General features: G+C 41.7%; 1 protein-coding gene across 1 annotated transcript in view; it reads right to left on the bottom strand.

Moving 5' to 3' along the window:
• The window catches only part of LOC123770248 (uncharacterized), a 327,397-nt gene that overhangs the window by 228,109 nt on the left and 73,280 nt on the right, over nucleotides 1-26,008 (bottom strand). Inside the window, exons 5-8 of the mRNA XM_069339624.1 lie at nucleotides 22,656-22,741; nucleotides 6,194-6,335; nucleotides 5,870-6,045; nucleotides 368-555 (exon numbers count right to left, since the gene is read on the bottom strand). Coding sequence (XP_069195725.1) covers nucleotides 368-555; nucleotides 5,870-6,045; nucleotides 6,194-6,335; nucleotides 22,656-22,741 — 592 coding nt within the window. The remainder of the gene's footprint in view (nucleotides 1-367; nucleotides 556-5,869; nucleotides 6,046-6,193; nucleotides 6,336-22,655; nucleotides 22,742-26,008) is intronic.

Genomic DNA, 26,008 nt, shown 5'->3' with positions numbered 1-26,008 from the left:
GAGAAAATAGTCCGTAAACAGTATTTAGTGAAGCGTTATTGAAGGCGAGATGTAAATGGAGGTGAGCGTCGTGTATTCTGTGTAGCATTATGTAGCAATGAATGAATTATCAGGGGAAAACGGCAAGCCATTACGACTATATAGCACTTGGAAAGGGTCAGGATAAGGATTTGGGATAGGAGCAGGAGAAGGAATGGTGCTCAACCACTTGGACGGTCGGGGATTGAACGCCGACCTGAATGAAGCGAGACCGTCGCTCTACCGTCCAGCCCAAGTGGTTGAGTACCTAATGGTATGAGGCATTATGTAGCAAATAAACCATTAAATACTTCCCAGGAGGGGACTGAGTATGTACGCATGAACATACCATGCACGAAGGCGTCCTGGACGTCATAGGGACCTGCCTGAAGGAGGAGGCTGGAGACGAGAGTGAAGGACGCCTGTGAGGACTGGGTGACAGCAGGCTCTAGAGGACCACCTACAACAATGTCCTGGGTGCACTCCACTCGCTCCCACGCACTCCAGTGGCGCTGCATCTGGCATGACTGGCTGCTCCTGGAGAAAACATCACAATTATTATTGATCAACTGTCGTCAAACTCTATGGACGTCATCACTGGTATAGTCTTGTGGTTCAGTACACGTGGAACTGGATAGACCAAGAAACACACAGAGGAATATGAGAGACTACAGACCTGGAGACTACAATAAGGTGAGGGATTATCTGAGTGAAGTCCAGTGGGGGAGGGAACTGGAAGGTAAGACAAAAATGAAATGATGGAAGTTATTGCTAAAAAATGTGCAGAAGGAACAGAGCTGTACATTCCACTCAAGGAGGTAAATGAAAAAGGCAAAGTAAACCCCTGGTTTAATAGGCAGTGCAGAGAAGCATATGAGAGGAACAGAAAAGAATGGACAAATTACAGAGAGCTAGGATCAGAGGAAAATAGAGATACATTAAAGAGAGCCATGAATTATTTAACGAAAGAATCCGAGAGACAATTTGAAAATTACATCGCAGCTAAAACTAAGGACCAACCAAAGCTCTTTATAGCCATATTAGAAGAAAAACAACATTCAAAGACCACGTAATAGGGCTAAAGAGGCAAGGGGGAAGTCTTGCAGAAAACGACAAGGAGGTGTGCGAGGAACTAAACAAAATATTCCAGGAGATCTTTACAATGGAACCAATGTGGAGACCATCATTGAGTGATGAAAAGCCAGAGGAAACATTGGATGACATAGTAGCCACAGTGGAAGAGGTTAAGTAACACCTGAAGGAACTAAAGTAACAAAATCAATTGGGACAAACTTAATTAATATCACCATGGCTACTAAAGGATGCTACAGAGGTGCCATGTCACCCAATAACTGAGGTTCCTAATACAACACTCGAAACAGGAACTCTGGCACTTCGCAAGGAATATTTGCAGAGTACTAGAGAGAGAGTAATAAAGTTGAGAATAATTGAGTATCTAGAGAGGATGAACATTGTAACAAAATGGCAACATTGATTTAGAAAGGGAAATTTATGCCTGACAAACGTGATAAAGTTCTAAGACAAGGTTACTAGAATACGTCATGAAAAAGAAGATGGGTAGGTTGCATTTTTCTAGACTGTCAAAAGGTATTTGATACTGTTTCTCATGAAAGGCTCATGTTCAAGATGGAGAAGCAAGCTAGGATAATTGGGAAACACTAAACTGCATAAGGGAATACTTGAAGGACAGAAGACAGTCACAGTCAGAGGCGAGGTCTCCAGCTGCAGAAATGTTACAAGTGGGGTACCCCTAAGGACCGGTCCTTGGACCACTGCTGTTCCTTATTTATGTTAATGATCTACCCGAGGGAGTGGGCTCATACATGTCAATGTTTGCGGACGATGAGAAAATAATGAGGAATGTGAAAACAGAGGACTGGAAAATGTTACAGAATGACAAACTCCAAAAGTGGACAAACAAATGGTTGCTAGAGTTCAATCCTAATAAGTGTCAGGTAATAATGATGAGGAAGGGAGAAAGAAGACCAAAAGTGGTCTACACTGTTAACGGAAGGCAGATGCAGGAATATGAGAGCGAAAGCGATTTGAGAGTGGATATAATTCTATTCCTAACACCAGAGGCACACACAGGCAGGGTAACATCGGCAGCATATGGGACGCTCGTAAACATTAGAAAGCCGTTTAGAAACCAAAATCAGGTCAGCTCCGCTTCTGTGCCAGGTAAGTCCACTACGGGGGAGCCGGTCGGCCGAGCGGACAGCACGCTGGACTTGTGATTCTGTGGTCCCAGTTTCGATCCCAGGCGCCGGCGAGAAACAATGGCCAGAGTTTCTTTCACCCTATGCCCCTGTTACCTAGCAGTAAAATAGGTACCTGGGTGTTAGTCAGCTGTCACGGGCTGCTTCCTGGGGGTGGAGGCCTGGTCGAGGACCGGGCCGCGGGGACACTAAAAAGCCCCGAAATCATCTCAAGATAACCCTCAAGATAACTCAAGATACGGGGTCACCATAGCCCGTGCTACCTTAAACCTTTAGTTTTGAGAAGCTGAATCTAAAACAACAACAATAACCTAAATCATGATGCATTCAAAGCAATCTACACAACTTTTGTTAGACCAATACTGGAATATGCCGCATCTGCTTGGGATTCATATCTTGTGAAACATAAAACTAAAGACGAAAAAGTGCAGAGGTTTGTTACTAGATTATTGCCAGAGCTTAGAGGGTTAAGTTATGAAGATATTTATTTATTTATATACAAGAAGGTACATTGGGTTTGTGAGAATACATAGCATAGTACAGTATTTACAATCTTGTAAAGCCACTAGTACGCGCAGCGTTTCGGGCAGATAAGCTGAAGGAATTGGATCTCACAACCTTAGAGGACAGAAGAAATAGTTATAATAACATATTATAAGATACTGAGGGATAAGATGGACAAAGGCAGCCCCTTTAAGTTAAGAGACAGTAGAACAAGAGGACACAAGTTGTTGTGTTAGACGCAGCAAAGAATGTCTCATGATATCACATGTAAACAAAATAAATTAGATTCCATTAAATAATGGAATTTTTTATTAAATTCCATTAAATTAAAAATTTATTAGTAAACAAAATAAATCATTGCAATGCTACTCAATTTCAACATGAGTCATTCTGTTTGCAGCCCATCCTAAGGATTAAGTGAATATACCGAGTGGACTTCTTCCCTTGTTAAACCACTTTGATATATATTTGATATACTTTTCTTTCTATTTGTGATGCTTTGAGGGCTTATAAAGGTTCCAATAATAGTCTATTGGTAAACTGGCAAATGAAACTGTGTTTTAAACACACATTATTCTCAAATTATAACTGCATTTTAGAAAAATATTTAAGTTTTAAAACTGGCTAAGTCTCTGGAATATGTGTTTTCTTTAATAAATCCTGAGGTCAAAGTTTTCTTTTATGTCAAGTTCTAGGGGATACTCAAGCAGGAGCGGGAGCCGGTCGGCCGAACGGACAGCAAGTGGGACTTGTGATCCTGTGGTCCTGGGTTCGATCCCAGCCGCCGGCGAGAAACAATGGGCACAGTTTCTTTCACCCTATGCCCCTGTTACCTAGCAGTAAATTAGGTACCTGGGTGTTAGTCAGCTGTCACGGGCTGCTTCCTGGGGGTAGAGGCCTGGTCGAGGACCGGGCCGCGGGGACACTTAAAAAGCCCCGAAATCATCTCAAGATAACCTCAAGAAGAGTTGTTACATTCATGTTACGAGTCAGTACAAGGCTAATTTAATATGGAGACATAATAACAGACTCTGGGATGGTGCTGCTGAGCCGAGAGCATTAACACAACTATAATAAATATGAACAGGTATGAAAAAGTGTGATAAATATTAAGTTTTCAGGACACGGAAAAGTAACAAATTCATTTCTTAATATAGAACACTAAACACTGGAAGAAAGACATGTTAAATATGTTGTGGGAAATTTGGGTGAGCGAGGACATATTTATTGGTGGTGACTGACTTAGGACTGATGGGAATGATAGGCTGGAATACAGTAACAAACAAAAAGTAATTTAAATAAAGATATGTCATCACTGTGGGAAATATTTCCAACTTATAATTAAGAAATAAATATTTCGAATAAAAAAACAGCTATGGGGATTCGCCCTCTGTTAAGCTTATAAGACTAATCACAAATTGTTACTAATTAAATTACGTTATTATGATAAATATTCCTGTCATTAAAATACCAATGATAATATTACTGGGCTGACGTAACATCTGTGACATCAGCCAGCTTCACGCCACAACGAGAAGTGAGTAACTGAACATAGTTTCATAAGCCTCGTTAAATTTGGTGAATTAAACAGTAGAGATAAAATCTAACACATTTTATATGAAACAAATCAATATATTCAGTTCAGATTCTGTAATCATTCAAATTAAACAACCTAACTGCTAATTTAATAACTATTAGTTCTGAGGTGTCGGAGAGCGTGAGTGTGGAGGAGGGAGGACTGGCCGTGTTGGTACTGATGACCACAAGAGCTTGACCAACGACACGGGGAGTCTTGATACACACAGTCTCAGGTAGCCTTAACATACGCCTAAGCCATAATTACGGCCGTTAGCAGAAGACAACAACGGGTCTGTTCTGGTCCAGGATACGTATCTTCTCCTAGTTGTTAGTTGTTGGAGCCAATTATAGACATTGGGAGTTTGTTACAACACTGGTAATAGGTGATGAACAAGACAAACACCAGTATGCATCCATACATAACTAAATTAATTGAATGAAAACCGTGAGAACATTAACATAAATTGTGCAGTGGTCCTATTGACTCTGCATTGCTGGCAGGCGGAGTATCCAGTTGAGACTCGCTTGGGGCATCGCCATTAACCACGAGGCGACGCTTCAACCCAACCTCTTACAAATAACGTCAATTTTTGCCAGTATGCGCGGCGCTATGGCCACAAATGGACGTAATTTGAAATGAAATCGGCTCACGAAAGTAATGTATATTCCTGTTTTCTGTTTTGAGTCCTCTGGCTTACTCGGTAAGGTTAGGAGAGGAAACTTTTAATTATCGGTTTTCATGACGCTTTGAAGCCTTTGCAGAACTTCTTGCCCTCCTAACATACCAGAGGACACTTAATATGCTGTTTTGAAAAAAAAAAAATCTAAAATTTATTTGTATTTATTTTTCCTTTTCAAATTACGTACATTTTTGGCCAAAGCGCATAGGAGCGAAAACCGACGTTATTTGTAAGAGGACGGGTTAACGTGCATTAATTTGTTGGGTTATCGATGATCATACTTGCTATAACTGTTATGAATCATCTGACCAGATAAGACGGATTGTACTTACTAACCCCATTCTCATAATACAGGGATTTAAATACTACCAACAATTAATTCAGTTCACCTTAACCGTGAATGTAAATTTCATTAATAATTATATTTCCTGTACTATCCGAATTAATACTAAACACTATTCCCCCCCCCCCAATGTTAGTGGAGATTACAATTAACTTTGTTATACAGTCCATTCAAACTTAATAGAATTTTAAATATACCGACCATCTACTAAAATTAAAATATCTACCTTAGCCACATGATCCCACAATCACAAATGATGATAGAAGTGGCAGGTCTAAATATATTTAGTAACAATACTAACAATGATTACTTAAGTAAATAAAGAGTGGTGACAAGGGTAGATAAAAACACAGTTCTGGCACAAGGTTGGACGCTGTCTAATATTTTGTTGTATTGAAAACTTGATTATGATCTGACTGTATCAGTTTATAATTACTCATCACAGAGAAACGATGCAAAAAGACAATAATTAGACTAGCAAGACTGTCCCTGGGAGCGAGACTCACCTTAAGATAGGGAGGTCGGTGGTGGGGGTGTGGAAGGCATGGTTGGCGTGCGGGAGGTACGGAAGGTGGGTGTTGCCACGACACTCTCTCTTAGTTTTGTTTACAATCATGCCGGAATCGTCGTTGGGTTCATGACTTATGGTGTACAACGTCTCACATTCCCCAGACACATCTCTCTGTCGAGGATCACCACACATTTGCCAATATTATACCGGAGAAAACATTTCCTATTATTGTACCTACTTTCATATAATACTACAGTGTAACAACTGAACAAACTCAACGTTTTGTCATTAGCCTTCACAGTAACTCAGACTGACTTACCTCCTGCACCACGACCTCATCTCTCTCATCCAAGTTTAACAAGCTGGTTTGTAACGTTGAAAGAATTCCTCGCTTGAAGTTTGTGGTAACAGCATCTTCGTCTTCGTGAGCGCACACGTGTTCAATTCTCCCTCCCTGGTAACTGCAAGCAAAACAACGGAACACCACTGAACAAACACCTTATATTAAAGCCGATTATTAAAACAACTTAGGACACTCAAGTTGTCCATTGCTGCCACTTTAGGACCGAGAACTTAAAACAATGAGAAACGCAGCAAGGAGATAATATCAAGCTTTTGTTCTCTAGCTATCTTGTGATTCATATTCAATCATAAATAATTAATTTAGCATAAACATTTATAGTGAGCTACAACAAACTTCCCCCATCTACTACAAGAAGAGATGGATTGACAGAGAGAATTAATCATACGTAGGCCTACAACTGCACTCAATATTCAATTCATTGATGTTGCGGAAAATCATAGCATTATAAATGGCACATCCGCGTAGATGTTGTGATAATCAGCTGAACCAAGGCAAAGTTTTGCCATACTTAACACTTTAGGTGGGTGAAGGTGTTGCCATACCCAACACTTTAGGTGGGTGAAGGTGTTGCCATACTTAACACTTTAGGTGGGTGAAGGTGTTGCCATACTTAACACTTTAGGTGGGTGAAGGTGTTGCCATACTTAACACTTTAGGTGGGTGAAGGTGTTGCCATACCCAACACTTTAGGTGGGTGAAGGTGTTGCCATACCCAACACTTTAGGTGGGTGAAGGTGTTGCCATACCCAACCCTTTAGGTGGGTGAAGGTGTTGCCATACCCAACCCTTTAGGTGGGTGAAGGTGTTGCCATACCCAACCCTTTAGGTGGGTGAAGGTGTTGACATACCCAACACTTTAGGTGGGTGAAGGTGTTGCCATACCCAACCCTTTAGGTGGATGAAGGTGTTGCCATACCCAACCCTTTAGGTGGATGAAGGTGTTGCCATACCCAACCCTTTAGGTGGGTGAAGGTGTTGCCATACCCAACACTTTAGGTGGGTGAAGGTGTTGCCATACCCAACCCTTTAGGTGGGTGAAGGTGTTGCCATACCCAAATAAAGGAGATGTTACCATACCGTGGAGACACCAATAAGCGGGTTCTCCCGCAGCCGTATCTTATCTTGAGATGATTTCGGGGCTTAGCGTCCCCGCGGCCCGATCCTCGATCAGGCCTCCTTTTTGTTACACATCGTCAGGAAGCAGCTCGTAGCAGCTGTCTACCTCCCAGGTACCTATTTACTGCTAAGTAAACAGGGCTTCAGGTTGAAAAAAAAATTCTGCCCATTTGCTTCCGCCGGGATCGAACCCGGAACCTTAGGACTACGAATCCAAAGCGCTGTCCACTCAGCCGTCAGGATCCCTAGTTAATGCCATCACAGCCACCCTTACCATAACCATATACTGTCACCAACAGCTCACCTGATCTAACAGCAGCACTCACACAATATCGAGACACTAATTTAATTGAATGTTTTAATGTGTGTAGCTCAATCTATGTCAGGCCGAGCCTATAATTACTGTTAGGTAAACTGTTCCCATGAGATGGCCAGACAGTTGTCAAAAAACTTTAAAATGAGTTAAATTCACTAATATAAAACATTATATAAAATTATTTCTGAAAAATAAATGAGGAAGTTTAAATGAATATATAAATGAGCGCCATCTTGGTTCACACACGAGTACTGAGCACCATCTTGGTTCACATGCTAGGACTGAGCACCATCTTGGTTCACACATGAGCACTGAGCACCATCTTGGTTCACATGCTAGGACTGAGCACCATCTTGGTTCACACACGAGTACTGAGCACCATCTTGGTTCACATGCTAGGACTGAGCACCATCTTGGTTCACACATGAGCACTGAGCACCATCTTGGTTCACATGCTAGGACTGAGCACCATCTTGGTTCACACACCAACACTGAGCACCATCTTGGTTCACACACACCAGCACTGAGCACCATCTTGGTTCACATGCTAGGACTGAGCACCATCTTGGTTCACACACACCAGCACTGAGCACCATCTTGGTTCACATGCTAGGACTGAGCGCCATCTTGGTTCACACACTACCACTGAGCCCCATCTTGGCTCACAGACGGGTCTTGAGTCTTGGTATAACCTGTCACTTCCAATCAAAACCAAAAAAGGAACAAAAACGCCTTGAAATCGAAATGTTTTTAAACGACATCCACAAGCTAGAGGACGATAAAAAAGTCCCCACCACTGACACACTTCAGGCTGAACTGCTAGCAGAGGCGGGGAAAAAACGAGCGACATACTCATCGAAAATCCTGAATCCACGACACAAAGAAGCAGCAAAACAATTTAAAAATCTGGAAGGTGTAACAATAAGAAAAGCCGACAAGACAGCAGCATGTGTGTTGATACCAACCGAAGAACATGAATAAAATCAGCGACATCCTCAGTGACGACACTAAATTTCAGCTTATCATGAGGAACCCTTAGGAAGACCTTAATCACAAAGTGATCAAAACTACTACCGCAATCATCGCAAAGAATGGTGGTGGTGTTCACTTTGTTAAACTCCAAGGCGACTATAGCCTAGTATATTCCTATGGCAATGTCGAGATACATAAACCAGGTAACCCACTACGCCCAATAATCAGTCAAATATCAACTCCAACATATTAGTAGGCATCCGTCAGTCCCATGAGGTTATGGAGTTTTGCCCTGGGTGTGTAGCTGTTGTAGTCTACTTGGATGCAACGCCTGCTGTGGCTGTGAAGGCCAACCCGAGAATGACAGTCGCGACTGCAGCAGGCGCAGATCAACACCGAAGCGGGTACGTCTGACAGTGGTCGAAACCTCCTCTGAAGTCTATTATCCTCCGCCTGCCTTTTCAGTTCATCTTCGTATTGCTGGAGTCCCTTCTGCACTTTGCATCGCCAGGCAGATCTGTCCGCAGCTGCTGCCTCCCAAGTGTTGATGTCGATGTTCATCTGCTTGAGGTCGCGTTTGCAGGCGTCTTTGAAATGCAGCTGAGGTGTTCCGGTGGGTCTCCTTCCTAACGCCAATACAAGAGGTCCTTCGGTATGTGGCCATCTTCCATGCGTGTGACATGTCCCAGCCAACACATGTGACTCTGCTTCAGGAGAATGAACATTGAAGGGACTCCTGTTCTCTCGAGTACTGTGTTGTTGGTGACGTGGTCTTTCCACGTGATGTCAAGGATGCTTCTTGGGTTCCTCATGTGAAAGGTAATGAGCCGTCTCCCCTGGCGAGAGCGCAGGGTCCAGGATTCCGAGCCGTAGATGTTATATATTGGTTATATTGAGGTTATATTGAGATGATTTCGGGGCTTAGTGTCCCCCGCGGCCCGGTCCTCGACCAGGCCTCCACCCCCAGGAAGCAGCCCGTAGCAGCTGTCTAACTCCCAGGTACCTATTTACTGCTAGGTAACAGGGGCATCAGGGGTGAAAGAAACATTTTGCCCATTTGTCTCCGCCTCCACTGGGGATCGAACCCAGAACCTCAGGACTACGAATCCGAGGCGCTGTCCACCCAGCTATCAGGCACAGTACATAGTGTAGGGAAGTGTACTCACCACACATGCCATGTAGACTTGTTCCTTGGTGTGCACTGTCAGTTTGGCATTTTCCAAAATGCACTTTGTGAGCCTGGCCAGTGTTGTTGCAGCCTTCGCGATATGCCTGTTGAGCTCTGTGTCCAGGGAAAGGGTGTTTGAGATTGTGGAGCCCAGGTACACAAACTCGTGAACTGCCTCCAGCACATAGTCTGCTATGTTTATACAGGGTAGCTCATTGACATCTTGTCCCATCACCTGTATCTTCTTTAGGTTGATTGTCAGGCCGAATGCGGAACAGGCTAGGCCGAGGTCATCAATGAACTCGTTCTTCGCTTCGGTAGAGGAAGTCAGTGTTGGTGCATAGGCGTCGCCTTCGCTCCTTCTCCTGTTGGTGGAAGCAGTTCCGCCAGGCCTAGAGGCTAAGCCACACGTGCAGGCCAGGAGCTGGACTTGGTTGTCAGAGGCTATTTTAGATGCACGCCATCAGGAAGCACTTTACAGGCTGTGGGAGCTTTCTCTACAACCCTTCCCCCGGCTATGACATCCCTTGGAACTCCAACCTACCACCTGGCAAAAAGACTAAACGAACTCCTAACTTCATACACTCCAAGCCATTCTACATTCTACAATCATCAGCAGATTTCCTTAAAATAATGAAGACTACACAGCCCGAAGAAATTATTGCTTCACTAGACGTCAGATCCCTATTTACCAACGTCCCGGTCGACACCTCCATAGAAATTATCCTGGACAGCGTATACAGAGATGAGAGCACTACCAAATTAGACATACCCGAGCCACACCTGAAGAGTTTTCACATGGCATGTATATAGGAAGTTCTTTTCATCAGTCCATAAAGAAACATGTATCAACAGATAGACAGAGCAGGCCGAGCAGCAATCTATTTTATTTTTATTTTATTTTATTTATATATATACACGAAGGTACATTGAGATTGTGAGGATACATAGTCTAGTAATTACGATCTTGTAAAGCCACTAGTACGCACAGCGTTTCGGGCAGGTCCTTAATCTAAGAAACTTTAAGTAGGTAAATTTAAATTTAATTAATTTAGATTTAAAAAAAAAAATTATAACAGTTACAAAGCAAGAAAAAAAATAAAAGAAGAGAGAAAATTGTAGGTATATTATAGCACATAGGTAGCTCAGATTGATTGCAATGACAGCTTGAATGGTAGTTGACAAAAATTAGTAGGCACAATACAGCATATGGCTAGCACATAAAAGAAGACAGCAATGAACACAATGATAAAGTTGTTTGGGTTAAGTACATAAAGATTGGGAGATTGGGTAACACTAGATACAGAGCAAATTTAAAGCTCAGTGTAGGAAACTACGAAGATGAAATTAGGTACTTTTTGTTTTTGTTTTTAAATGAGGCAAAAGTTTGACAGCTTTTCAATTCACTAGGGAGTGAGTTCCATAGACTAGGTCCCTTAATTTGCATAGTGTTTACACAGATTAAGTTTGACCCTGGGGATATCAAAGAGATATTTATTTCTGGTGTGGTGATGATGGGTGTGGCAATGGGTACCACACTAGGAGTGCTATTTCTTAACTTTTACATGGGCACCATCGAGGAAAGAGTCTTCAGTAGCAGGCAAAAAGCAAGTGTATACTGCCGTTATGTCAATGACATATTCGTATTAGTATACGATATAGAAGGACTAATTGGTCTAAAAAGCCATCTAGAGAGCGAGTCAGGACTCCAATTCACCAATGAAAATAGTGAAAATAACAGTCTTCCATTCCTGGATATACTAATAAAAACAGGAGCATCTCTAAGCACCAGCGTATATACTAAGCCTACAAACATAGGATTATGCCTAAACGGTAGGAGGGAGTGCCCCCAAAGATACAAAGCCAGTGTTCTCAATGCTTATATTCATCAAGCCCTTACCCACTGCCTGGAATGGAGCAACGTAAGTCGGGAGTTTGAAAGGATAACACAAGTCCTGGTGAACAAGGGATATAATAGCCACAAGATACGCATCTCTATAAGATGACACTTGGACAGGTGTTACAATCCTGAACAAAGAATAGAACCACAACCCAAAAATTATATGACAAATCCACCATGAATAATGGCTGTAAGAAACAGGAAAGAATAATAACAGAAATAGTACATGAAAAGAGTAAAACGCACAACCTCTAACCAAGACATTGACATCATCATATACTAAAAAACAAAGAAGACCACTGACCTCCTCCTTAAAAACACACCCGAAGCCAAGTGAGAACCCTTTACAGCAGTTGAACGTGGTATAAATGTGCCCCCCTCCAGCCCCCATGAAGAATAAATCCTTTAATCCAAGTACATAGGTATGACGTCGATCAAGCTCATGAGACGTTTGACTTGTCATCTTCAATCAGATGCTCCTAATAATCACACGAGTAAAGCCCATGTCATCGCCCTAACAAGAGAAATGCTGAATGAAAATACTTGCATATTAGACAAAACCCAGGATGTAAGAAGATTACAAATTCTTGAAGCCATACACATAAAAGTCGAACAACCCATCATAAATGCTTAAATAATGGAACTATTCACTAAATCCACCATGAGAGTGAGAACATGACCGGAATGTGAAGATGCCAAAGAGGACCTAACTGCACAAAACGCCATTCCCACTACACCTGACTAGTCTTTGTATATATATATATATATATATGTATATATATATATATATATGCGTGGTTTAATCCGAGGCTATGGGTCCCCCTTCTTCCAGCTAGAGGTGGTACTCCCTTCTATATATATATATATATATATATATATATATATATATATATATATATATATATATATATATATATATATATATATATATATATATATATAGGTAGGGTTGGTTAGGTTCGGTCATATATCTACGTTAATTTTAACTCCAATAAAAAAAAATTGACCTCATACATAATGAAATGGGTAGCTTTATCATTTCATAAGAAAAAAAATAGAAAAAATATATTAATTCATGAAAACTTGGCTTATTAGGCAAATCGGGCCTTGAATAGTAGGCCAAAAAGTGAGTTCTGGCTACTAGGTACGACATATATATATATATATATATATATATATATATATATATATATATATATATATATATATATATATATATATATGTTTTCAGTTATATATATATATAACTGAAAACTCTCATATATATATATATATATATATATATATATATATATATATATATATATATATATATATATATATATATATATATATATATATATATACAGGGGGTACCACCACTGGTGCAATTATAGGGACCCACAGCCTCAGAGAAGGGAACACAGAGCACTCAGGGAAAAACTTGACATTTAACTCAGAATACGAAAGAGTGTTCACTTCTCCTACCACCCCCTTTTTTTTTTATTATGATGTACACTTTATTATGCAAGGTTATACAGTTACATATCTGATTTTATACAAAAAATGAACATTAAGAGGACACAAGAAAAAGTTCACTTCCTAGAGGCTGTAGATTTCCTCGAAATCCTCCGACGCCGGGCAGGAACCGAGGATGCAGCGGGCATTTCCCCTCTGGATCGCGACACTGAGGCGCTGAAAGAGAAAAATTGCTGCTCTAGGGTCTCTTGTGGTGTCAATGAGCTTGGAACCAAGATCCTTAAGAAACCTTCTTGCACTCTCACCCCATGGGCCTAGGGTCTCAGACCCTATTGGAACGAAATTGTACCTTTGATCTAATTGCCTGTACTTGACTGACTTTTGTTTTTCTCTGTGTGTCGCTGCGGCTCCTGCCGTGCCGGCAGAGAGGGTGATGTATGTCGTTGCCAGGGTGGATACGCAAGTATAGTCCCATGCTAACTGCCTGCCACCATTCCACGGACGCAGTGTGATTCCGTCTGGTCGGCCGGCAAAGCTAACAGAGTCACGGTTCAGTAGGTTGCGGGGCTCTCTCTCCGCTGGACACTGAGCAGAGGCAAGGCTTCTTTTAATGATGTCGTTGACTTCGTCGTGTCTAGTGTGCCAACCACCCGATTTTCCACAGTGCAGGCCATGCAATCCATATTCGTCAGCATCTGCCTAGCCGCAAATACACCTGTGAACAGTGTGGATAGGGGCAGCAAGGCGGAGAGCGACTGCAATACGGAGCTCCTGCGGATCAAGACGTGTGCCTGTCGCAGACATAGGGACTGCCAGAAGGAAGTCCCCTGCACGGGGAGCCTGCACAGCTGTGAGGCGTGCACGATCACTGGGGGTTGTTGCTGCCTCCAGCAAAGCTGTGGCTTCTTTGTCTACAATGGGGCTGTCCCAGCTGGATTGTTTCTTGGCTTTCGGCATGGCTGGTCTATATATATATATATATATATATATATTAGTATATTTTGGTAGCAGTCTTTCCTGTAGACATATATTATAAAATATGACCGAAAAAGTAAGATTAATAATTCTAACACGAATTTTCTCAATCTTTCGTACATTACGCTTCACTGTTGGAGGTAAATAAAAAATCAATTCTCCAAAATTCATTTTTTATTTCTAGTCTGACGCGACACGGGCGCATTTCGTAAAACTTATTACATTTTCAAAGACTTTAGTTCACAAATACACAACTGAATAGAACTTACGTATCTCCGATTTTATATCTACATTTGAGTGAGGTGGAAGGGGTGATGTGGCATTAACACAAGACAGAACAAAATGTGGTATTAATAGGGTATTAATTTCATCAACACAAGACAGAACAGGAGTATTAATAGGGTATTAATTTCATCAACACAAGACAGAACACGAAACAATGGATATTGAATAGAAGTGTTTGTAGAAAGCCTATTGGTCCATAGTTCATGTCGACTAAGACTTTTTGCTCGATGGTACCCATGTAGAAGTTTGCAAACAGGACACCTAGGGGAGAACCCATGGCGACCCCATCTACTTGCTTATACATGTGCCCATCCGGGCTCAAGAAGGGTGCCTCTTTAAAACTTGAAACCGGCCATATACTGCAGGTATGTTGACGACATTTTTACACAGGTACCTGATGTCAGACATCTGCAGGAGCTGAAGGAGGCATTTGAGCAGAGTTCCGTGCTGCGTTTCACTTACGAGATGGAAAAGGATGGGAAGCTGCCCTTTCTAGATGTAACAGTCATGGAAAAGGGCGGAGGTTTCCACACTGCACTCTACACTAAGGAAACAAACATAGGAATGTGCCTAAATGCCAACAGCGACTGCCCAGACAGGTACAAGAGGAGTGTTGTTAACGCATATGTCGACCGTGCTCTCAGCCACAGCTCAGAATGGAAGCAAGTCGACGAAGAACTCTGTAGGGTAAGGCAGGTCCTAGTCAATAACGGCTTCTCCAATGGTTTCGTCGAAGACATCATAAGAAGGAGTGAAAAGCCATGCAACCTCTGAAGAGACAACTAACACAACACCTATACCCCCTATTAGACTATTTTACAGGAACTTCTTTTCCACAGCTCATAAAACGGAGGAAAGGGTCCTGAAAGATATTGTTAATAGAAACGTTATCCCTACAGACAAAAATCAGAGGATACAACTGACGATTTACTATAAAACTAGAAAAACGGCCAGCCTACTCATGAGAAACTCTCCAGACACAAAACAGAACGCTTTAAAAGAGATTAACGTCGTCTATGCCTTCAAATGCCCACTTGGGGACTGTAAGCTCCAAAAAACCCAGTATATAGGCAAGACAACAACATCTCTTTCTAGGCGTTTAACGATGCATAAGCAACAGGGCTCCATTAAGGAACATATAATCTCTTCCCACAACCAAACCATCGCCAGAGAAATCCTAGTAAACAACATAGAAATCATCGATAGATACAGCGATAGCAGGCGGCTTGACGTTTGCGAGGCACTACACATCAAGAAGTCAACACCAGCAATCAACAGCCAATTATTGCACAATTATATTCTACCCACCTCAAGACTCCGCTCCAATATAGAAGCATCAAGAAATATGGACCAATAGGCTTTCTACAAACACTTCTATTCAATATCCATTGTTTCGTGTTCTGTCTTGTGTTGATGAAATTAATACCCTATTAATACTCTTGTTCTGTCTTGTGTTGATGAAATTAATACCCTATTAATACCACATTTTGTTCTGTCTTGTGTTAATGCCACATCACCCCTTCCACCTCACTCAAATGTAGATATAAAATCGGAGATACGTAAGTTCTATTCAGTTGTGTATTTGTGAACTAAAGTCTTTGAAAATGTAATAAGTTTTACGAAACGCGCCCGTGTCGCGTCAGACTAGAAATAAAAAATGAATTTTGGAGAATTGATTTTTTATTTACCTCCAACAGTGAAGCGTAATGTACGAAAGATTGAGAAAATTCGTGTTAGAATTATTAATCTTACTTTTTCGGTCATATTTAATAATATATATATATATATATATATATATATATATATATATATATATATATATATATATATATATATATATAACTGAAAACTCTCATATATATATATATATATATATATATATATATATATATATATATATATATATATACATATATATAACTGAAAACTCTCATATATATATATATATATATATATATATATATATATATATATATATATATATAACTGAAAACTCTCATATATATATATATATATATATATATATATATATATATATATATATATATATATATATATATATATATATATATATATATATATATATATATATATATATATATATATATATAATGGGTACGTATCGTACCCATTGGTACGATACGTACCACTGGGAGGATCCGATACATCCTGTCCTACCCTGTCCCATAAGTGTTTAATGTTCACAGGTCTCCAAGTTCATAAATGGATCTTTCAGGGTTATTTGGACACGCCACCACCTCAACAACAATAATTTGTAGAGATTAAAATGCCCATCATCGTTTGGCACTGGTTTGAACACAACAAATGAGGCCAGCATTCACATAGCAGATCTACTAGCCCAGCTACCAGAAATTCAAATCTTAAACAAGGGTGAACCCACCCACATCCATGGAGGTAGACTTGATCTTATCTTCATTCAGCCTCCATCAGAGATCCAGCAACATGGTCAATTGAGCCCACACTCACAAGTGACCACTACAGGGTCCAAATTGATCTAAAGTTGGAAACCCACCCCATCCTTCACCTCCACCAGAAGTCTGGAACGTCGCTCTAGCAAAATGGGACCGCTTTCACAATTTCATATCAGAGTGGCATAGAAACTATGTTGTTCCCGAAGACATTAATCAGGCAGAACAAGATTTTATCAACAATTCAAAGTGCAGTCAACCACTCAATACCACTGAAAAAACAGTCCACCAGACACCACAAAGATCACTGGTACTCATGCGAACATGTCGAACTCAATCATAGCCTCAACAGCACAAGGAAGCTATGCAAAAAAACAGCCAAGTGACCACCACAGGATCATTCTATGTGAGGTGAAGGAACATGTGCATCAAGAGACCAGGATAATCAAATTGGCTGGAATGGTGTTCACATCGGAATGAACACTCCTCTCTTGGAGAGATGTGACAGCAAATCCACAGGCCAAAGGAAATAAAACACCTAAAGCCCCACACCCCAAGGATCCTCACCGGGAAGCCGAAGTACTGGTAACCAAATTTGCAGAAAGAGCAGCCAGTAATCAGCTTCCACCAGATGTACTAGCAGTGCAGAAAGAATTAGAGGAAGAAAGGTGGCTCAGAATCCTAACAGCATGTGCAGAGGTCTCCTGGACTAAAATCTGTCTCATAAATAGGGAAGCAAGAGTGAAACATTATGGCACAGTCTCTGAATACAAAAGACATGAAAACGATACACTGCAAGGAAGCATTCTCAGCCTCCTTCTCTTCAACTATTTAATGGAAAGAATAATGAGGCGGAAACTCCCACATCACTGCAGGCTGCTAAACAAAGTGGACGACTTTGTCATCACCATAAAAGGAAGGGATGCAGCGCCTTGCACCAAAATGTAGCAGTGAAGAGGCAAAGCAGATTGGTTTAAAACTCAACCCCACCAAGACAAATGCCATGCCCATTAAAATAGTGAAGCCCAACAACCAATTCAAAGTACAGGGTCAACCAATTGAATGGGTGGACACTTATCAATATCTAGGAGGAATAATCCTGGACACACATAAATTTTAATGCTGACGTCACTTACTTAAGAGAGAGAACTGCGGCCAGGACGGCAATCCTCAGGTCGCTAATCTTCCTCTCTGGAGGAGCCAATCTGCAAGTCCTTCGCACATACTATGTACAGGCTGTCAGATCAGTGACCGTCTATGCAGCACCTGTACTCACAAGCCTATCACACCAACAGTGGAAAAAGGTTGAAGTTCCACAAAACAATGTTATGAGAGCTGCCCTGGGAGCCCCTATGTAGACCAGTCATGAAACTCTTAAGACTGGAAACGGGTTTACTCTCTCCTCAAGAACGAATATCTCAAAGAATAGGTACGATTATCAGTAAGATAATGATTTCCCCTGATCCAGTCCCAGTACGGCAGGCCTTGGTGGTTGGACTTGGCCAAACAATGACAACTCTTGGGCTGCCAGAGCGGGGAGAAGTCCTAAACAGACTACAATTAAAAAGTGTGATCCTTGATAGAGGTGATCAAACACACCCAAACCACTCTTGTTGCCCACCGTGGGAGGAGCCTACTTTCAAAATTGTAATAGAAAGTCTTCCAATGACAAAGGCTGTCTATGATCCAACAATCCTAAGGAGCATCATAGAAAAGCAAATAAACAGCATTGCAGTAGCAGGAGCCACCCACATCTTCATAGACGGATCGGTTGGCACAGAATATGAGAGTGCTGGTGCTGCTCTTTGCAAGGACATTACACAGGCATATTGGAGATGGGAGGACAAGTATCATCAACCCAAACTGAGGTGTTTGCCATTCAATAGGCATTCGCATATGTGATCGCACAAAACACTCAAAGTGCAATCATACACACAGACTCAAAAACCGCACTTCAAATATTAGGAAATAAACAGAGGAAAGACAACGTGGAAATAATTACCACAATTTTGTATCTAGGAGCAGTAGTTAAAAGACTCATCATTTCCCTAAACTGGTTCCCATCCCATATTGGAATCCAATTAAATGAGAAAGCCGATGAAACTGCAAATTGGCAACTCGCCATCCAATGATCCACAAAACAATCCAACCCAGCTTAGAGTACATAACAACCCAGCCTAGAGTACATAAAAAAAATAATCACCAAAAAACTCTCACACCTCAACAAAGCCTATTTACACCAGTGAGTAGCAGAAGGTTCGCCCTCTGCAATATGGTATCTTTAGGCCACCAAGTTAGACAGGTTAAATATCCCAAAAAGGTATCGACAGAGAAATAGCAGTTGAGTTATAGAGACTATGTCTAAGTTACAGATGCAACTGGGAGATTGGTGAACCCCGACAGAGAGAATGCATCTCTGCCAAACAATTACAGAAAAGCCACTACTTCACTATCTCCTGTAATGTGAAGGAACCAATGACCTTAGAAGAGCTTTGAATGAATGAATGAATGATTGATATACAATGACCTTAGAAGAGCTTTGAATGAATGAATGAATGAATGATTGATATACAATGACCTTAGAAGAGCTTTGAATGAATGAATGAATGAATGATTGATATACAGGAGAAGATGCCCATGGGGTGGGCCTTGAAGTGGGGATAGCTGAAGAGAAGTCGGTGAGAGGAATTGAAGAGAAAGTGCCAGGGCTTGTCCCAGCTGCGTGTCAAAATGTCGATGCTACAAACAACCCAACATCTGGCTAGGCTGGGAGACGGGTCTGGAAGGCGGCAGTGGCAGTACTTCTTCATTCAAGGTAGAGACAATCTGTCTTCGGTGGTGTCTTCTTTCTTCTTTCACTAAATTTTCTTGCATTTTGTTTCTATATTGAGCTTCTTCTTTCTTCTATTTTTTCATGCTTCGTGTAGTCATTTGATGTTTCTTGTACTCTGGGTAGTCACTGAAAAAGAGTTCGGGTGCCAGTGTAGTAGATTCATCGCACTGTGTGAACAATATTTCGTTATCGAGACTGAAACTATTTCCTGGATATTTCTGACATAATTCTTTATGCCTCGTGTTATACAGTTGGTTGGAGATCCGTCTGTATTCGGGAGAACCGAATGCTTTGGTGTCACGTTGTAGCACTAATGCCTCTATTGCTGGAGAATCAGGTTCCTCATCATCCAGGGTCGGGAATTGTGGAAGTTCTATAATGTCGATAGAGGCAGTAGAGTCGTCCTCAGGAGACAGGTGGAGGTCTGCAGAAGCATCAGGTGTGGGTGACGATGAAGCTGGTGTACTCACAGGTTCAACTGGAGTAGTAGGTGGTTGGTCTTGGGTGGCAGTGTGCAAAGATGTTGCAGGAGCTGTAGCAGGTTGCAAAGGGAGGGCGTCACCAGACAGGATATATGCCAGTGACATTAGAGAGCTGGTGATGTCAGGGGCAGAAGTATTATTTGTAGCTGAGGTCGCAGCACTGGCGGTGGCTGAGTCTGTGGCTTTGAAGAGTTCTTCAGGAACAGTAAATGTTGGTAGACCATTGTCAGCGTACATGATGTTTAGAATTCGTACGAATTCTTTAGTGTTTGTGCCTGCAATCCTTTCAGCGGTGCGGATGAGTCCCATTATGGCACTGTGATTCCTGTTGGGGAGCAGCATCTGGTGTGGTGAGGGCTGGCTTCTTGATTGACCAGAGTGAGGTTGTGGCTGTCGCAGCTGCGTCGATGATTGGTTGGCGGACTGGGAGCCAGGGCCCCAATGGCATGCAGACTGTGCAGAAGCTCCGCCTCCACCCAGAAGCAGAGGAAAGTTGGCGGCTTGCACGTTGAATGTTGACGGATCTCGTCGAGTGGTGTTGGCTTGCCTGGCGTCGGTCATCTTCTGTATTTCTTCACGTCTTCGAGGACACTCAGCAGAGACGGCAGTATGGTGACCTTGGCGGAGAAGGCATTGGAGGAAGTCATTGGTGCATTGTTTGAAGTGGTGATTCTCGGCGCACTTGCTTCACCGTTGGTCCTGAGATGGGCATTGTTTCGTAAAGTGCTCATAGCTTTAAAACATTTAAAACATTTTTAAAACATTTAAAACATTGTCGAAGCTGGTCGCAGTGTTCTTTGCTGATTTGTCGGGGTGGGCAAGCGAGGCCGAAGCACCGGAAGCCGTTGGTGGTAGCAGAGGTAGCATCCTCAGGCGAGGTGAAGTTGACCTTCACTGAGGAGAGGTGGCTGTCCTGCACAGGGATGAATTTTACAGTGACAGCAGTCAAGGAAGGGTTATCTTCGGTTATACAGGTAGCGACGTCGATGGCAGCTTTTTCGGAGATGAGGGAGCTCACTCTCCTTACAAAAACAGTCCTGGCTGCGAGGTAGTGTCGTGGTGGGGTGAGGAACATGTGCGCCTCCTCGAGAACAGTAAGGTTGATGGGGTCAAATAGACGTTGTACGGCCTCGGCACTGCTGAACAGCAGTTGAGGGAGTCCTTCATCATCGACAACGACGTCCAGTGGTGCAACGTTGATTGTTGTTCTGATGCAGTCCGAGATTTCTGACCGGGTAAGGGTCCGGTCCCCTCTAAATCGTACATTGATTCGGTAGATCATGGTGGCTCTTGTCGTTGCTGCTCAATGTTTACCCACCCGTCAGTGCTAGGTGCAAGAGAGCCTCATCTAGAGGGTTGTACTTTCCTTAAGAGGTCTCCCGTCTCTTACCGGTATAATGCACCGGATCAGGGTGGGGTCTGACTTCCTAAAGCAAAGTACTCTGTTTTTGAACAGCTTTAAGAGTCCGTGAATCTTGTAGTAACCACCCTGAAGCCATCAACACTGCCACTCTTCTGGTCAAAAAGGTGTCCAGCAGTTGGACACCCTCATAAATACTGTTAAGCAGTATCCTCCCCTGCGATAGCAGCCACATAGTAAGGACTGCCGATTTAAATGCGAGCTCAGCACATAGTATATCAGTTCACAACCAAAGATCACATTCATTCCAAAATATCTACCACTTACATAATACTTGCCTGTGCCACATGGCTTAATCTTCATCAATCAATCAATTCTGTCACATTACTTGAGAATTAACGTTGTAGGTTCAAAATGTTGTGTAAATTTATAATAAGTGTAATACATTCTTCCATAATTTATCTTTTATTCAAGCTCGAACAAATATGACATGTGGATCATTCCTTTTCCAATTAAACCATGATGCAAGAGCCCTAGTCAGAGGGATAGAAGCATTAAACAAGAAAAAAATCAACATCGAATATGCAGTCATATTCAATTAAATATATATATATATATATATATATATATATATATATATATATATATATATATATATATATATATATATATATATATATATGATGCTACAAGCTTGAATGGTCCCCTAGCCAATATGCTATAGAAAAATCCTCACCCCAAAAGGATTCGAATCCAGACTGGCAGGGTTTCATGCACCTTAGCATGTCCAGTACTTTATCCACTAGGCCACCCTGAGTGTTCAAAAGAACTGGAAGTCGTTAGACCATTAACCTAATTCTCCATACATATATATGTATACACATATACATATTTATTTATTTATTTGTTTATTTATATATTTATTTGTTTATTTATTTATAAGAATAATGTAACGGCAATTTTTTTTCTGAGGGTAGACGATTTTAATATGACCTTAACTATATACTATGTAGACGTACGTGTGACGCTCAGCAGAGCAGCGGTGTTCATAGATGACATGTGGGCACCTTGACGCACCTTACCCTTAGTGAGGAAAGGGTTACCATGCTGATAGAGAACATACCTGAAGTGGAGGTCGTGGTTCTGGACGGCCTCAGCGAACCACAGGGAGTCCTCGTCAGAGACATCTTCAATAAGGACATCCACAACCTACACAACACAAACGTCAGGAATGAAGGCTGGTGTGGTATTGTTCCTTAATACAAGTCTTAATACAAGTGTCATTTTAATTAGAATAAAACTTTATTTCTTAGAAATTAGTTTTCCATTTCGTTACACTTTAGTTCATTGTGATTTTGCCGGTCCGTTCTCAGAGCCCGTGAAAACGTCTGGATAGTTATCTAGATATTTGTGATGGTCTGAAAGTATATTATGGTTCCAGTAATAGTGTACTTATAAATAAAGGAGGGCCAACCTGTGACAGTCATATGCCCCACATGTGTCATATTGAAAAGTTGGTTGAAGCTAGACCCAAGCATCTGGCCTCCAGCCTTGGGCTAAGAAACATACTTTCTCTTTAATTGATATAAATGTGGGGCCCAATATTATAACATGCAGCACCACGACCATGAAACCTGCACATCAGGCACCACAAATCCTTACTTTGAAAGTGGTTAGGAGTGTGACAATAAAAGTGCTTGAATTAAGAATACTAATGTATGAAAGTAGGTTAAGTTAACTCACTGACACAATCCTGAGGGAGAGACGGAACAGATGGACCATTATCAATACAAGGAAGTTACTGTGGAGAATAGACAAAGTGAACAACGACAGCATTTTGAGAGAAATGAGAGACAGTGTTACGACCCTGGGTTCTCCAGTGGAAACCAGAGGTCAAAATTGAGCTATTAAACTTCCTGGTAGCACAGTTGGGCATCTAGAATGTCAATTGTTTGCATCTTCCCTGCCAGACGTAAGACTATTATTGTTTCTCAAAGAGCATTTAAAGACTGAGCTGGGGGTTGATTATTAAATAATAACATAGGCACCAACTTTGCTTACTAATACTTTCTAATCATTCATAAAGTAACAATACGTTGCATAGGGGAAGATCTTTAATGTGCTTAGCTGCATGATCAATTAGGCTCCTCCCGGCACCACGAGATGAGGGAGGCAACTGGTGGCTAGCTCCTCCTTCTCTGTGGCTGGTGTGGTGCGGTTAAGACCTACTCTGTGGCTGTATCCCTACTCTCCTTCCTTCTTCTCTTACTTATTTCCCTTACCTGAAGTTCCTGTATCCTTAAGCTAAGTACGGGGCACTAGTGAGTGTGCCTACTCTGGTAGTAACGATTGGTGAGACCTGGGGATAGTATTTTGCCAGTGTTTGGGTACCCCTAAGTGTTGTGGTTTGTATTAGGGTCCCACGTGGTTTCACTACCCTAAGCTGCATCCAGCTTCAGTGCTTATCCAGTAGTACTTTACCCTAGCTTGTTATTAGTGTAAACCTTGTATCCTGTCTATGTGGACCAAGGCTTTTAACGTAAGATAGTGTGGTAAAGTTATTATTATTATTGTTATTGGTGTGAGTGTATATGGGGGGTTGTTAAGGGGTTAATAAATAAGTACATGAATTACAGAGTATCTCTTCTTCCAAGGTGGGAGCGCAGTGATCAACCCTTAGACTAACATATATGGTCTTGTAGCAAGTTATTACTACTGTGGATAGTTTATTTTGGGGGCCGGGCCTTTTAGCTCTCCCATATTTGATACTCTTGTCTTCTAACTACCTTTACCCCTTAATATTACCAGAACCCCATAGAAGCCCCACTCATATCATTTATAACAAGTGGTTGGCCAGTCCGGGAGGAACATTATAAGTGTAAAAAATTAGATTCTTGAGTGCCAAAATTAAAATTTTTTATTTCCGCAGAACGGTTGTGTGCTAGCCTAGGGTCCAGCTCATCTAGCAAAGGACATTCTTGCACTGACTGGACACCCAGCTGGATCCCTTCACGATTAAGGTTAGTGTGGCCTTGTGTTAGGGGCCGTGCAAATTTTTGTTTTTTTTTCCAATTTTTATTTTTTAATTTTTTCTTTGGCTGGGAGCTAAAATTATTAGTGATGTCTTCTGAAATGCAGAACCTGGCAAGGGAGCCTTCAGTGGTAGAGATAAAGAAACTTAAAAAGTCTAATTTAGTATTGTTAGGCCAGGAATTTGGCCTAGAATTAAATGTCGCAGATAAAAAGTGGACTTTGGTAAATGAAATATTAGAACATTGTATTGATGAACAACTATTGGCAAGTGATACACCTTTATGCCAGCCTAGCCAAGCAGAAAGTGCAACTCATAGGGAAAGTGAATTAGCTTTAGAGTTAGCAAAAATAAAATTAGAGGAGCAAAAACTCAAAACCGAGGAGGCTAGAATTAGAGCGAATGCCACTGGACCTCCACCTGCCGGGGATTCAAACCCCAGGCATTATGAGAAAAAGCATAATTTGCCTGAATTTTCCGAGTCTGACCCTGAAAGGTTTTTCAACCATTTTCAGAGAGTGGCCACGTCCATGAACTGGCCAAAGGAAGAGTGGGTGAAAATCCTACAGGGAAGACTTAGGGGTAAAGCACAAGATATTTTTATAAACATGCCTGACGACGAGTGTTTCGAATATGATAAAGTCAGGGAAGGTATTTTGCGGGCATATGAAATTACTCCTGAAGCTCACCGCCAAGTTTATCGTAACCTTAGGCCTACTCACAACCAACCGCTCACTGAATTTGTGAATGATCAAATTCGATTGTTTGATAGATGGATTCGCTCGGCGAAAGCCGAAACATACGAGGCTCTCAGGAACTTAATTTTAATGGAGCATTTTATAGATGTTATGCCAGAGAACGTATCACAGTACATTAAAGGAAGGATAGAGTTAAATTCTAAAATAGGGGATTTGGCCAAGTTGGCAGAAAACTACCAATTGGCGGGCAAAAGGCCCAATAAAAATAATTATACCCCACAGAGTAGCAAACCTTATACCCACAGCCAGTCCAGACCAGCTCATTCTAACCCTTTACCTAATGCACCTTCTGTTTCAGACATAACTAAGCCTGTTAAAGTGTCTAGCCCAACGGCACCTAAAGGTGAACCGAAGGGTAATTCTGTTAGTAATGTCTCTTCTCCCCGACGTTTTTGTGGTCACTGTAATCGTCCAAACCACACTATTAGCCGTTGTTGGCAACTGCACCCTGAAAAAAGACCCAATGCTCTAGTTGTGACACAGGGCTTGAGGCTTTCAGAAGGGTTAGGGAGTAAGACCTCCAACCCACAGTGGTTGGACTTGCTTACCCCATTCTTATCGAAAGGGAGACTACTTTTGTCTGAGGGTTCTTCCTGGAAGGACGTGGTGATCTTCCGAGACACCGGTGCCATCCAGACTTTAATTTTAGAGAGTGCGTTGCAAGGTGCCAACACTCTCGACACTGGA

The sequence above is a fragment of the Procambarus clarkii genome, chromosome 42 (assembly GCF_040958095.1).
Source record: "Procambarus clarkii isolate CNS0578487 chromosome 42, FALCON_Pclarkii_2.0, whole genome shotgun sequence".
NCBI classification, from domain to species: domain Eukaryota; kingdom Metazoa; phylum Arthropoda; class Malacostraca; order Decapoda; family Cambaridae; genus Procambarus; species Procambarus clarkii.
The sequence above is the reverse complement of the archived record's forward strand: the minus strand, read 5'-3'. Positions and strand labels throughout refer to the sequence as shown.